The sequence below is a fragment of the Chionomys nivalis genome, chromosome 25 (assembly GCF_950005125.1).
Source record: "Chionomys nivalis chromosome 25, mChiNiv1.1, whole genome shotgun sequence".
Taxonomy (NCBI): domain Eukaryota; kingdom Metazoa; phylum Chordata; class Mammalia; order Rodentia; family Cricetidae; genus Chionomys; species Chionomys nivalis.
The window spans coordinates 32960957-32976879 of NC_080110.1; the positions used below are offsets into that span (position 1 = coordinate 32960957).

Here is a 15923-nt window from a genome sequence, read left to right on the forward strand (position 1 = left end):
TTCCTGAATTAAGTTTGTTTTGCAGACTAGAGAAGACCTTTTAGAAAAATGTTCAAAGTACCCATTTAATAAACTGAAACATCCTGAAGAAAAAAAAATGTGAACAAATTAAAGCAAATATGAAACACTGATGAATATTTTATTTACTTTTCCCATTGCAAAGCACAGACAGCATCCAGAAAATTTGTCTTGACCTGATTTGAAAGGCCGTTCTCAAGAATAAAGTCCAAAATATTAATCTGGCCAAATATCCTTGTACTTAGTAGGGATTCAAAAACTGTCAGTTAAATGCTGGATAACCATACTAGTTCACATTCCTGGGGAGTACAAATCAAGACATAGATTGAGAGATAGATAGATGATAGATAGGTAGATAGATAGATAGATAGATAGATAGATAGATAGATAGATATAGATGATACATAGATAAATGATAGATGATGCATAGAATTAGATAGATGATAGATTATACATGGATAGATGATAGATAGATGATAGATAGATGATAAATATTTCCTAAATAATTCAATTATATTTATATATTATGTATATCATACAAAACAAAAGAAGAAATAAAGGAGGGAGGAAGGGGGTATAGAGAGACAAACAAACTAAAGATCTTTACCTTGACAAAATTAGTAATGTTCTGTCCTAGGCATGGTGAGGAAAAAAGATACCTAGTATGCAATGTAGTATGGTGTAGGAGGCCCTTCTGTATTTATGTTGCTTTGATTTGTTATTAAAGAAACTGCCTTGGCCTTTTGATAGGGCAGAGCTGAGATGGGAGGGAAGGACAGAAAGGAGAACCAGAGAGAGCAACCATGAAGCTGCCAGGTCAGACATACTGAACCTTTTCCGGTAAGACATGACCTCATGGTGATACACAGATTAACAGAAATGGGTTAGATCAGGATATAAGAGTTGGCCAAGAAAAGGCTAGATAGAATGGGCCATGTAGTAATTAAATTAGTACAATTTCTTTGTGGTTATTTCAGGGGTTAAGTTAGCCGGGCAGTGGGACGCAGCCCGCTCCCCTCCATACTACAGTATGCCTTGCCTAACTTTTCCAGTGCTTTATCCAGAGTGTCCAGTATCATCTAAATTCCCCTTGAAAATTACAAGAAAGGCTGAAGGATGAAAAACTTATCACTTGATTTTATTTTGCATACTTCTTTTTTCAGATATAAATGCAAATGTGTATATAAAATTTTCATGTGTATATATATTCCTTGTACATGAGTACTTAGATGCAAATAAACATAAATTAATTAACCGGACTAAGTTGTGCTATAATCACACTTAATAAGGGTAGTAAAACCCAGGGAGGAGAAAAGCTTTTTTATTTCAGCCATAGTTCTCAGACTTCTTGTGGCAAATTTAAAATGATACCAAGTTTAAAATAATTAAGAATTCTGTCTGAAGTTAAAGGTAAATTTTCTGTCACAGCAGCAAAAAGAAAATACAAAAAGTAAAATAAAGTTATATTATTCTAAAACTAGGAACTTTAGAATTGTCACAACCAGTCACTTATTGACCATTATAGTCACCTCCTATCTAATGTATACTCTAGTATCCTACAGTAAAATGGCAGCCGTGTGATTTAAAAAGATGAGAGTATATATACATGTTTCTTGTGAAAACTGACAAAAATGTAAATAAACTTTTGAGCTCATAGTATTACACCAATGTGAACTTCCATGTTTGACAATGTATTATGATTCTGAAAGATGTTATCCCTGGGGGAAAGACCTTCTGTAGTTTTTGTAAATTTTAAAGGATGTCAGAATAAAAAGGGATTTTCAAGGATATTTGAGACATGGTATTGATATATCGTTCTACTGCAGTGTGCTTCCTAAAGTAAGTCATGCGGACAGCTATCATTGTGAGATGAATTTTGCGTTTGTGTTTATAGTTACTTTCAGGTGAGCATCACAAGTGTAGATCAATTGATTTCACAATTCCTAAGAAGTAGGTCAAATATCAGAACCTTATGTAAATTGAAAGTTTAGCACAGAACTTTATTAAAGGTAATTGAATAATCTGTCAGTTTCATTCTAAATTTGAACTTGTATTGGTTACTAATTAAGGTGCTTTAAAAACAGAGCACAAGAAATCAGATTCTCCAAACTGTACTTGTGAAAGGGAGTTGATTTTATATTCCAATTTTATTCACATTTTCTGAATAGTCACAACATTAATCTACTGGGAATAATCTAGTTCATATATTTGAAATTCCATTTATTTTTTCTATTGATACGCATGTATTACACTTTTCTATAATACAGAATTTCCAGCGCTGTTTTAAATAACATAGTTTTCAAAATGAGAAGCATGATCTATAATTTCAAACAAACCTATGATAAATTCATAATGTCTAAAATTATATAGTTTTCCATTTTGTTTCAAAGAAATTAATGATATTTTGTTTGACATAGAAGTCTATCACAACCATTATTCCTTTCATTTCAACTTGGTGTAGTCTTGACCTATTGCAAAATCCATTTGGAACCACCTAATTGGTTTTATGCACAATTAAAAGGGAAGCAGGAATCACTTCATCCCACATATTTATGAGGCAGTTGACTTTAGCACAGTATTTAAAAAATATAGTTTTCCAATTTAATTTTTAACAGATTTAACAACAATACTTTACGTTGTTCTTCCAAGTAAAGGGCCTGGTTAGTGTCTAAATATTTGAATATCACTACAGACTAACATAAAAATTTTCTAGACCATGTGACCCTCCATCACAGAAACCAACAGGTTAACTGTCATTGTCCATGAGTTTTACCAGTACAAGAAAGTCCAAAATACCTTCATTCTTCTACCAAAATGATGGACCACCTAATACAATGACCTGTGAAGTATCTTTAGATCAGGATGAAATAATTAAGACATGGAAAATTCTTGCCTTTACATCCCTTCAAACTACAGGCTTACACTATATTATTACATAGCTGTAACTCAGTACCCAGTATTCTCTCCCTCCACTCACAAGTAAAACAAAATAAATGCAGTATAAAATTATACATTCTATAATAACTTAGAAAAAAGTAAATCGATGTTTAAGGCCTTTAAATATTTGTAAGACATTCCTGAAGAACTAAAACTCACAAGTTTTAAGATGGCTAAGAAAATATAGACAAAATACTGGCCCATGAAATTATTTGATTGGAGCAAGGGTAAGCAAGTATTTAGACCTTTGAAGTAAAAGAAAATGAACAATTTTTCCTATCCACAGACTGAACAAATATATAAGCATTCAAGCAGTCATTGGAATCAAGCAAGAGACGATCTTAAAATGAGACAAAGATAGTTTAAGAAAACACTAGAATAAAAATAAGTGATGAGAAATTAGAAAAGCACATGCATCCCTGGCATGTTTTTAAAATGGAAGGTTACCTACTAAATTACTACACACTGATGAGTTCTGTGAAGGAAAGAAAAGGAAAACAGAAAAAAAAAATACACTTTTAAAAAACTGGAAAGGAAGGTGTGTGCGAGGCACAGAGTCCTGTGCAGTGGTAATGGAAATCCAATCCTAGCAGCTATCTCTCTAACCGACAGAGAGCAGCAGTGATGTGTTAGCCTTGGGGAAACATGTCAGCACGTCTATACATTCTTATATGACTGATGTATTCAGATCATGGTGACTTGCCAATGATTATCGTTTTCAATGGAGAAACACTTTCAACCCTTTCTCAAAGGCAAGTGTGAGATGTTAAAACATGTAGGCTCTCAGTGTTTCAAGATTAGAATACCAATAAAATTATCTCAGTCTACGCCATGCCAGAGGAGTTCGCAAAGGAAACATCACCAAAGCTGTGCACAGTCCTATCAGACAGTGAACAAAGGACCCAGGAACACATCTATGACAGGACAGTGCACTTGGGAGACAGCTTCAGAAACAACTGAAGTCACAGCTGAAGCCAGGAACCCTACAGGTGGCAGTCTCTGGTGTCACCCCCAGAACATCAACTCTGCACCAGATTTGTGGAGAGCAGTGTCTGCTTCCCTCAGAAGTGCAATTAGCTAAGCACAGTTCGCAGCTGATGCAGTCTTCTTCAGGACACAAAGTTCACTTCAGAGTTTTTTAAAGTCTTGGTTTCAATAAGAAGCTGATAGCAAGTCATGGAATCCCTTGGAAATAGGCTTAAAAGGCCCTCTTCTAAGAGGTATAAAAGTCTTCGATTTCAATGCAGGAGTCAAGTTTCTATGTGTGTCTCCATGATCTCAGTCTTGAGGATTGCTTGATTTTTTTGTGGTTAATGGGTTACCTGGGAAGGAAGAAGAAAATATAATGAGCTCTTTATAATAAAGCTATAATTTTAGGACAAGTAAACAGTTAACTAATGGCTATGAATTGGCACTCACTGTATCAAACACATCATGGAATTCTCCAGGACCTTCATGTTCACATTGCCAACTTAGTATCTGAAAAAGTGAATTATTCTGAGAGCCCACTCATTCATGCAGTGGCTATAATCTGTGGACTTCTATGGAGAAAAACTTTGGTCACTGGAGTAGAATGGTTTTACAAAATTCATTCTCAAATAGCATAAAAATTGAGGGTGGTGATATCAGTATATCAGTATATTTAATATGTTCTGAAAAATATCATCTCTTTGTGTGATCAAAAATATTTAGGCAAAAGAGGGGAGGAATAGAGGAAAATGGAGAGAAATGTATAGTGCAATAAAATCATAAAAATTGAAGAAATAAAAAATGAGAACAGTGTAATGGTTTACCCAATTTCAGAGTGTTCGGACCTTCTCCTAAAATGTACTATATTAATAATGTAATTTGAATTATTAGGAAGATCCACAGTAAATTTTCATACATATCCAAAAATATCCAAAAATAAACATACATGAACAAAATAAAAAGAATGTGTTGTAACTACATTATTTGTTTTTATGTAAAAGACACAGGAAAAACCTCAAACCACTGCTGTGTTGATAGTCTCTTCACTTTACATTAATACCATATATTGTATTTGAGGTAGCAACAGAAAAGTTATCTTCTGCCCCTGGGTGTACTAAAGAATGGATTTTTAAAATAATGTGAACACTTGGTTTTACTACATTAAGTGACATAGCTTTTAATAGTGTTTAAAAAAACAGTTGGTTTTCTGTGTCTTGTGATCAGCTATGGAAAATGAAAATATTAAACTAAATAATAAAATAACTCTAGACTTTGCTCTACTATGGATAGAAAGTACATACAAAATTAAATATGTTTTAAAACACAAGGGAACCATCTTGATTTTGTCTTACAGTCAAACACGTTTCTACTATTGCTCTTCTTATACTAAAGGTTACAGCCTGAATGGCTTGCTAAATTACAGAGATTATGGAAGTGGAAATATCAAGGGGAAAACTTGGGAATCTCATCAGTTTGTCTGCCATTCAGTTATTATTCAACACAGTCTGTGAAGTACTTCCAGGAAGTCAGTGCAGGAAAGAAAAAGGGAAGAAAATATTGTTTCTAGAGACATTATGTCATGATGGTTTATCACCATGGAAAAAGCATTTTCACAATAACATTTGCTCATAAACTTTATATAAAATAATCTTTGGCTATCATCAACTGAGAAAAGCTCAGCTATGTTTCCTGAAATCTGTTCTTCCTAGCCAGAAAACTGATTAAACATAGCTTGGGCACTATGTTTGTGAAAGTGTTGCTGAAATAGAAGAAAAGGTAAAAAAAATGATGGGAAAGACTGCAGAGATTTATGATTAGTTTTAGAAGGGGACAAAGCAATGAGGCAGAACGTTGAAGGTGAACAAGAAGCGGGAGTGCGTTCCCCGAAGGAGTGGGCCTCAGCACCTTCCAGCCCCAACTTTGAGTCACTGGCAGGTTACTATGGTAATCTCATCATTTTATCTTTACTATAAGGTAAACATTTGATCCTGTTAGTTTATAAAAGCCTATAAGAAGGTGCTGTTGACCGTTTGTGTATTAATTAAAGCTTTGTTTTCACATGATTTTGAAAACAAACAACATCAGAAGTCTCCTTAAATAAAATCAATTTCCCTCCATCTTTGAAAGTCTGTATGCTCATACATGTATATATGCATACATATACATCAATAAATATACACATTATTGAAGATACATAAATACATTAAGTATATAGTCCATACAGAATATAAATACATACTTTTAAATGTATTTTTCTCTTGGCTAAAATAATAGCTAGAAAAGCCAAAAACTTAAGCATGACCATAAGAAGTAGTAGCATAAAAATAAGAATTATTTTATAATCATGGACTGAAACATAAAGCAATTTTTCTCACATACTGAGATAAGGAGTATCTAATAAAATAATTCTAGTATCTGATGGCAGTGGACAGTCTATTTAGACTCAATCATTCTATTTTATTAGGACATACTATGGTTAGACACGTGACGCTATGGATTTAAACCAAAGTGGTAGAGATATGCCCGGTGCTGTGGGAATTCCTACAGCCAATAATCTTTAAGATATCAGCCCACTTGAGTGTGGTCTCTTTTACTATAAATGCAGCTATAAAGCTTGTGCACGCTTTCACTCCCAGTTGTTGGATTCAGTTCCTGTTCCCCACTTGAGCAGAGGATTATGATCTGTGAGTCTACCCCTAAATAAATAACCACTTATTATACTCAATTCTGAGCTAGTGTGCACAGAATTACTCTATAGTGTCCATTTCAAACTCCATCCTTCTCAAATTTCTCGAATATAAAATGTTGATGATATTAACTTCTTCTGTGAGAACTAAGCATTGTAATCCATATAAAAAACATACAGTTTTGCCAGCATTACAACACCATGAAATAACAATTTTAGATATGGAATTGTCCTAATGCATAAATCTGAGAAAAAGAAATTCAAAGTAGACCAAAAGAAGTATTGTGACAGAAATTGAGGTAAGTTTGAGGGATACAAATGAAAATAAACTAATGATTTCAACATAGTATAAATTGAGCTCATGAGCATCTATCTGTATACCTCCTGGAAACATCTAGTTTCATACCAGATATGATGGCAGAACCAACAAGACATACATATTTTCAAATATATTCCAACATATTATTTTAGATATAGAACATGATTTGGGATATATATATCCAATTTGAATGACCAAGTAAACATAATTCAAATGACATTTAAAGACAAAATCATTAACTAAAAGTAAACAAAAGACATCAATCATTTAATAATTTCTGGGCTCACTGAAGAAGTTCAAATGATCAACCCTAAATTTTGGCTCATTCTTTGGGTGAGTGAACCTAACATCCCACCTGCTGTAAATTATACATTGGAATGTTCAGTGTGTAAGTGTTGCTTAAGTAGTATTTATACAATCTGGAATTTTAACAAAGGAATGTTATTAATGGACCATATAAACATTACCCTATTTTTAAGAAGTAAAATACCACATTTACACTAAAATTTTATTATCAAGAAAATATCAAACAGTAAAGTCTTCACTTCATTTTATTTATTTATTTATTGGCCCAAAAATGCTGGATAAAAGTCTTCACCTTCTAAGATCTTCAGCTTTCATTAACTATACCAGGTTGTATTATAAACAACCAAGGTTGTTTTCATGGATGCTGCTTTCTTGTTCCCAGGACAACATTCACATAGGAGACAGAGAAATCACCCAGTTTGCCCCAGGACCACATGCTATAATCACCCTTCATCACATCTGCCTTTAATGAATTACTGTGTCATAGAACCGTTCCTTTTCATGCAACCTTATTTTCTGCCTATCAAATGGCATGTTACATTTCAACTGTTGGACAGCTGAACCCACGTATATTCAAAAAGAATACTGATAACAGTAATTGCTTCCCCTGTATCAAGCACAGCTATGTTTAAGAGACTCAAAAGGATAAAGAAGCTAATGTAATAACAATAAACACAAGTGTTAAGGACTGAAGCATCCAATTACACTTGTTCAAAAATGTCTACTCCAGATAGCTTCTTAGATTCTCAGATATGCATGTGATATCTGTTCACCAATTTGAACTAAGAAAATCAAGTGACCAACACATACGACACTAGTTAAATCTAAAATAAGTAAAGTTCTTATGCTGTTTGCTCTTTATACTTAGAGCATTATAAATTATAAAATGTCCTTAATTTTTCATCAAACTGAACACTGGAAGCACATTCCAATATTTTCTTTCTCCAATTGTAAAAGCAAATTGAAAAAAAAAAACTCTTAATACGATTATGCTCATAAATGTCTAATTTTTTTTCTTCCAAAGGTCTGCTGACTAGGAAATAAGTGGAAGACATGCCTTGGAGGAGACACATGCCATCTGCAGGCAGATTCTGGGTTCAAATACAGTCCCTTTGGCTTTCAAACACTGTGGGTCTAAAAGCATTATTTAATCTGCATGAACCCTCCCATGTCCGATTTTAGAACAATATTATTATCTTTCCACACACACTTGCTATTATGATTAAATCAAATATTCCTTGCAAAGAGTACATTCCAGAAAATGCATCTTAAAAATTAGCAGGTGGTAATAATGATAATTTTCAAATAAGACACAAAACGTGATGTGTAGAACTCCTATCAAGAAGTGTTACTGTTGCTTGTTATCTAGAAATATTGACTGAATTGGTGTTAACCTTCTGGTTTTTATAGTAACTCACCTTGCAATTGACTCTTTCAATAATATTATTTTTAAGCATCATATATCAAGAATTTCACACTTTTGGATAGGTGTGGGTAAAACAATGTGTTTCAGATAACTACACAAAATAGTAGTTAAAACGTTGATGTGTGGCATCTGGCTGCCAGGGGCCAATGATCCATTCTGTAGATGATCAGAGTGATTCAAGGTACAAATCACGTCCTCTAGCACTTACATCCTACAGCCATGAGCTAAGAAATATAGACCTGGGCTAAAGACAGTTGCAGGCAGTTAATGTTCATGGAGCAATCATTTTTAATGTGTGCATCATAGGCAGTGAGACAAGACGTACAGACGTGGGCTTAGGACAGAGTCAGTAACTCCATAGTGTCTGCATTGTAACTACCACTATTCAAATACATGGGTTTTAACACGGCCCTTGCTCAGGTGATTGACTCTACATCCATGTACATATGAGAAGCACTAAGTGGACTCTGAGTTAGATATAAGGCATCTGTATGTACAGTAAGTTCTGACTTTCCCCTATCATTGGGCATGTGTTAGGCATTTCTCAGATTCTTATCTCCACTCTCTCTGTGCCTTTTCTTTGTGTTTTCTTTGAAACAACTTCCATGAGACTTTGCACACAGGACATGTATATAGGAAATTATCCAGGAATAAAACCTGCAATGTGATCATGCAACAATGAAATGCAAATGTGAAGATGTCCTGCTATATCAAGGATATCTTTGATTTTATTATTCTTTAATCGGATGCTATCATACCTCTCTCTTTTTTCAGTTTGCAATCTGTGTAAATTTGTGCGATCAGTTCCAAGTCTCCACAGCATAAATGTGAATCTTTTGCCATTTACAGAATAGCATATCTGCAATGTAAGTCCTTAAAATTATTGGTATGGAGCACTTTGGAATAGCATTTATATCCTTGTCATTCCAGGATGAGTCACATACACACTTAATGGAGAGACGGTATGTTTGAGCAGGGGAGTAATTCCATTCCAAGGGAGTTGCATTTTCAGTAAAATACCCATGTTATTAGGAAAACATTTATTTTTTTGAACTAATGAATGTTCTTTATTTAAGCAAGTAGAAGGCAAGAAAGTGTGGCAATATTTCTGTGACAAAGTAGCAGATTTACATGCCATCTGTGCCCAACCTTTATAGTAGCGGCTTCATAACGGCACAAATAGACACCATTTTACACTAGGATTCCAACAAATTTAATCTGTTCAATAAAGGCACAAGGAGCAGCAGAATGCCTTCATAATCTTGAGTGCTTATGTGAATAAACTTTCTTCCTTGGAAAAGAGCTGCTGCTCACTGTAAAGGAATTTTTTTATAATGTAGCTCTCACAAGTACATGAATCTAGCTCTGGTTTCACTATCTGTATAAGTGTGCCATTAAAACATCATTATTCCACAGTAATAGATTTTTTTGATTTAAGCTACAGAAAAGCTGCCATTAATTTGGTCATAACTATCCATGAACATATTCACCATGTCTCCAAGCATATTATACAATAAGGTATCATAACACGAAAACACATGCTTGGTAAGGACGTGCATGCAGAAGCAGGCTTCCTAGAGAACTTTCAGGTACTGATGAGGCACTACAAGACAGCTGCAAATGAAACATTTTCATAAATCACTCATCTGCACATATTAAGTGTATATTTTACTTTCATGGTAATAGACATAGTATCTATAGCTCTGATCATCACTGCATGTTCATATCACAGCTTACTTTTCCTTCCATGGAATTCTGGTGCTTGACCAGTCTTGACATTTGGTTCAACATTGAGCAATCATCTATCCAATGCTTGACTAGATCCAGCATGATGACTAAACAATCTTGAACAAATTTTAGTTAATTGTTTTACTAAATTCTTGAAAATTGTAGCGGGTGTAGGTAATTGGAAAAAGGGTTATTTCCGATAACCCAGAGTATTCCAGACAACTAAGGATAGCTAACGAAATCCTCATAGTGTGAGTTTCCATGGAAGCAGAGAGGTGAAGAGTCCCTGGATGTGACCTTCAGTTCCCTGCACTTCCAGCAGAGTCATAGCCCTAGATGAGATGAGCTGAGACAGCCTTTTCTTGCTGGCACAGATGCCAGAGCTTTTACACCACCATGGCTGCCTGCTAGTTTTTAACTAGAAAATCTCTTGAGTTTGTAGCGCTCCGAGCTGCCAACATTGTCACTTGGACTGAGTTTCTAATTCCTCTCTTAGCCCCAACTAGTAAGATTCTGCTTAAGAAGCCTGACTTCCAAATAGAAGGAAATCACCTGAACACCCTAAGCTCAGTGGCATTGTCACTTGTATTTTATTTTCTAAAGGGTCCTATTATTATATCAGTGCAGGGCTACTGAGTTTTCCATGGAGAAAACATCTGAGGTTCATGCACTGAGCACATGAGGACTTCTACTGGAAGGGAATCTTCTAAACAGATGGACTTACACTATTTCTCAGAACTTCGAACCTTCTTACATGGTTCACAGAAGCAGATGAGTGTTAGTGCTTCCTCTTGTGAACTGTTCTCCCTTCAGGGACAGACAGCTCATCCTCAGCTTGACATTTGCTATGAACAAATGGACCACTCCTCACTTTGTCTTTGGGCGCTTAATAAATGCCTTTGGCATTTTTTCAGAATTTTTTTTTTAGGAAAAGATGTCCTTCTACTTCTGGTACCCCAACTTATATATTCTCTGTTGCAGGCAGCACATAGACACAGAAAATAAAATAGTAAATTTAGATAAGAGTTAGAAGGAAGCAAAAAAAGAATGGATATCATAGGAAGTATAAAAAATATTTCAAGACAGTAAAATAATGCCTGAAGAGAATCTAAATATATTTTTAAGATATGAATTACATATTCCAACACTGAAAAGTTTAGCCACCATTAGACTTTTTTTTTAGTTCAGTTGGAATGTGCTTCACCTGCCAAATTTGATATTACATTTGTTCTTTAGGATTCACCTCTCATTTATACAGAATAATTTGAAAGGATGGTTTTTACCCACTTTCTGCAGTAAAGTCTTAGGTTAAAATTTAAGCCTAGTCAAGAACTATACTTCTCAACAATTTCAGCTTCACTGCAGTCAGAGCTAATAGAAGCAGCAGCAAAGTACACAAACTGCTTCTAAGTGAGCTGGCACTAAGTGGGACTTGGGAAGAAGGACCAGAATTAAAGGTATCCTTCACAGTGGTTTGGGATCGCTAAGAATATTTTCTCTTAGCATCCTGGTAGGCTTGAGCTACAGATGAATTGGATTTTAGTAACTTTTCCTTGGGACGCCTGTCCAAATAAATAACAGTGCTTTCATGGTGAAAAGACTTGGTGTGAGTTGTAGAAGGACAAAGTCAGAGTATTCTGAGAACATTCCAGAAGGAAGACATGCTCTATTATCTTCTTCCATTCAATTAGATTTAGTGATGATCATTCCATATGTAACAGTAATTTTTAAAAAGCCCTTTCTGTACATTGCAAACTTAAAATCCATTCTCTGAACAAAACATCATAGACAACAATAGTTAACAAACAGGATGTGTTGACTATGCACACACCACCAACTCACACTATTGATTAGCTATTATCTTCCCTGGGTCTTCCTAACAATATAATTCAATAGTCTCAGATTTCTAAAGTTAGTATATATGTATATGTATGTGTGTGTGTGTGTGTGCATAACAGTGTGTGTGTGTGTAATTGCTTAAGGTAGGACACAACACAGCTTTCAGTCTTAATTCTAATACATAAAGAATGACTGGGTAAGAAGTCTGTCAGGATTTGTTTTATGGAGATGAAGTGAAAGCCTGTTGACTCAGGGCTCTTCATGCATATTTATAAATAATAGGCAAGTTGAACACTGACAGATGTTCAGCAACATACTAGGGTTTTATGCTTTGTTTTCAATTCTAAAGCACGTGGCACAGCAGGGCCACTGGTGGTGACAGCATAAGGTTCACCAGTGGTAACATATTGTCTTAGTGTAGGTACAACATCCAACCTGTGGGCTTTGTGAGTCAGTTCAAAGAATGATGATTCTTCCTGTTTGTTTCTTTTTATTAAAATAAATCATTGCTTTCTTAATTAACTATGGAGTCAGTTCTTTGTCCTCTGATCTCTAACACTGTACCAATTTTGTTTTCTCCATCTGAAATCAAGCACCTGAAAAGCTAACAGTAACCATAAGAAAGAGTAGGCCACAGTTCACCCTGTGAACATGGGGTACACACCTGCTGCTCTGTGAGAAATGAACGGAGACAGGTGCTCATTTCTGGAGTTGTTTTGAATCTTTACTTCTCAAGGAAACTTCTGCCCCTTCCTCAGAATCCGACCAACACTACGATTCGCATAACTACCGCTCCAGCGTGGAGCCAGAATAAATTTGAATGCGGAAAATCAAAAATTGTCATGAGGCACAGCAGAAACCTTCTCTTTCTACTTCTCCATTCCAACGTGAAGAGTTTTACACGTTTGCCTAAGGAACAAACACATGTCAAGCACTCCACTGTTGAACAGAATATCACAGGATTCAAAGCTGGGGGAAAGGGAACATTTTAACAAGTGTAACGGGACAACAAGACAATAATGTCCTTTACTTCAAACAAGCTCACAGTGGGAATAGTTCTCTATTGCTCTTAGGAGGCTATAAATGTGGAACACACACAATAAGTAGGGCTAACGTAAACAGCTTTTATAAGCAATTTCAGCAGGGATTGTAAGTTTTCCTTGTGAACAGTTTGGGAAATATTTTGTACAAACCAAAGAAGAAATTTTCATTGAATTCAAGCAAGAAATAACAAAGAATTCAACAGCCAAATATCTTAACATTGAAATGTCAATGAATCATAGAAACATTATGTGGAAATAGTTGGAATCCTAAGATTTCATATTTGCAGTCATAATCATTCATAGGCTTAACTGAAAATCCATGCCTGCAGTGATTTATAGCTTGCTGATGCATAAACTAAGATCATTCACACTTTAGGGCAGGTAAAAGAGATCAAGCCTTTTAACTAATGTTTAAGTTTCACCACCCATGGGCACTTGCTTTTCAAGCCAACTTCACATCTCTTAAGTCATTATTAATCTATGATCCCCATGAACACTCTGAATAATATCCATGACATTTCAGCTGTAATTTACGATATATTATAGATAGAGGCCTTCACAAATTTCTTTATGCACCATTCTCTCAAATAATATGTAATTTGAATAATAATTTGGGAAAAATACAAATAGTATTATTATTCATAATAAATCATATGAAGAGGAAGTCATCCATTGGCATCAGAAAACAGATGGGTTTTGATAGAATGAATCAAACTATAACATTTCCTAGATGAATTTGAGAGGACAGAGGAGTTAAAATTCATTGTAGAGAAAAGACCAATCATGGCATAAGAGAAATTAAAGATAGTTTACAATTTAAGAATGATTTTGCCTTTTTGAATAATAAAAACATTTCTTTTGCCATTATTGCTAACTTTGCCTCTCATCAAACTAGAAAATGCAAAATTAAAGCAATGTGTAGGGTAGGGCAGAACTTTTATTTGCTGATCAGCCATCAAGAACACCTGACTTTCTCCAGACACACCCAAGCAAAGATTACCATAGAATGGATCGGTTCCAATACAGGTAGTGGATGTCAGTGGCAGAAGACAAAGGATGAAACTCAAGGAAATGTAGGAGAGTTTCATACCTTCTAGAAAAATCCAGTAGTGGGAGATATGCACCACTCATGTCTTCCTAATGCTCCATTCATTTTACATTGCTCAAAACCATGTTTTATGAAAAATATTCTTTAATTCTATATATTCCCCCATTGAAAACATAACTATTGCCCACACATTTCTTGCTCTTCCCGCTTCTACTCATCCTCCCAATCTCTTCCCACTCCCTGTTCCACTGTTCCACCATCACTCTCTTAATCAAGGACTGTGACCCTCTGGTTTGTCGAAGTGCAATAACTCCCTGATTTATCTTGTTCTTTGCATCGTCTCTTCCCCTTTGCTATCATCACTTAAAAAGATAAATCTATAAAATCAGAATCTACGAAACATAAAATCTTTCAGCATTAGACCAACCAACCAGTTTGGTCATTCCTTCTTTCCAAAGTCTCTATGGGTGCACATATTATGCTCTGCTAAGTTGTTGTACCCATTTGAGTCACTCTCTTGGTGCACATTAAGCATCTGTATTTTATTTAAAGTCCTAAACAGATGAGAGAATTCAATGATCCATATATTCAGAACTTTGTATTATATATCAGGTATATTTCATTATAATAAGATGGTTTAAGAGTTGAGAGCTAATATAAAGCAAATATATTAACACATGCTTCATTTTTCATGACTAAGCAGTATTCCAGGCATTTAAATAACCTCTTATATTTATCAAATGTAAAATTAAAGCAATGAATGGATATGCATATGGGTAAATGAATGAACAGATTAATGAATGGATATATATGTATATATATACATATATATATGAACAAAAGTAATAAGCAGCTTCAGACAGAAATAGAACTACTATTTGAATTCTCTATAAACACCTAGAGGCATGATCAGGTGACCCCATAGGCCAATTTCTCAGCTATTAATTTTTCTAGCATTACTCCCATGGTTCTGTATTTTTAGAATTTGAAATTATAGATATCTATGGGTCCTGACATTCAACTTCACTTTTGTACCTCAGATATTTAAATGTATTCTCATTTGGAAAAGGTCTGATTTTTAAGACAAAATTAATTCATGAAAATAATAATTCAGGAAGATAATAGCAATCTGTGATGCTTTAATTGGTATTAGGCTAGCCACTTGGGATGTGAAAAATGTCCAAATGGATACATCAAGCTTCATACTGGCATATTTATTACAGTTAATATTTCAGTTATGAATTATCCTACTTTTAAAAATACACTTCTCTCTTGAGTAATTTCCATACCACTGCCTAACACTGTCAGAGAGTTTTTCTCGTGAAATATTTTGTTCTGTCACTTATCCTACACCTAGGAGTAGTGGCTCACTTGACCAGTCTGGGGGTGCCATTGAAGCAGCATCAAGTTTCCTATAGTGGAACATATCAAACAAATGATAAAATGATTGATTCAGTGCCTCTCCATCCAAACAATACTATTCATGTAAACACATTCACATAGAGAGAGGGAGGGAGGGTTGAAAGGAAGGAGGGAAAGAGAGATTGAGAGACTTGCTATATTTACCATTCAGGATACCTGACACCTCTTCCCCAGCATTCTCC

The 15923-nt window shown here is 34.9% G+C and overlaps 1 protein-coding gene across 2 annotated transcripts in view; it reads right to left on the reverse strand.

Moving 5' to 3' along the window:
• Positions 1–590: 590 nt before the first annotated feature.
• Tafa2 (TAFA chemokine like family member 2) overlaps positions 591–15923 on the reverse strand; it is a 448413-nt gene continuing 433080 nt past the window's right edge. The window contains exons 5-6 of one of the 2 annotated variants that reach the window (XM_057757809.1): positions 12893–13137; positions 591–4277 (exon numbers count right to left, since the gene is read on the reverse strand). In XM_057757809.1, the coding sequence (XP_057613792.1) occupies positions 13126–13137 (12 nt within the window). In that variant the 3' untranslated portion in view covers positions 591–4277; positions 12893–13125. The remainder of the gene's footprint in view (positions 4278–12892; positions 13138–15923) is intronic. The other variant, XM_057757808.1, reaches the window with a different exon arrangement.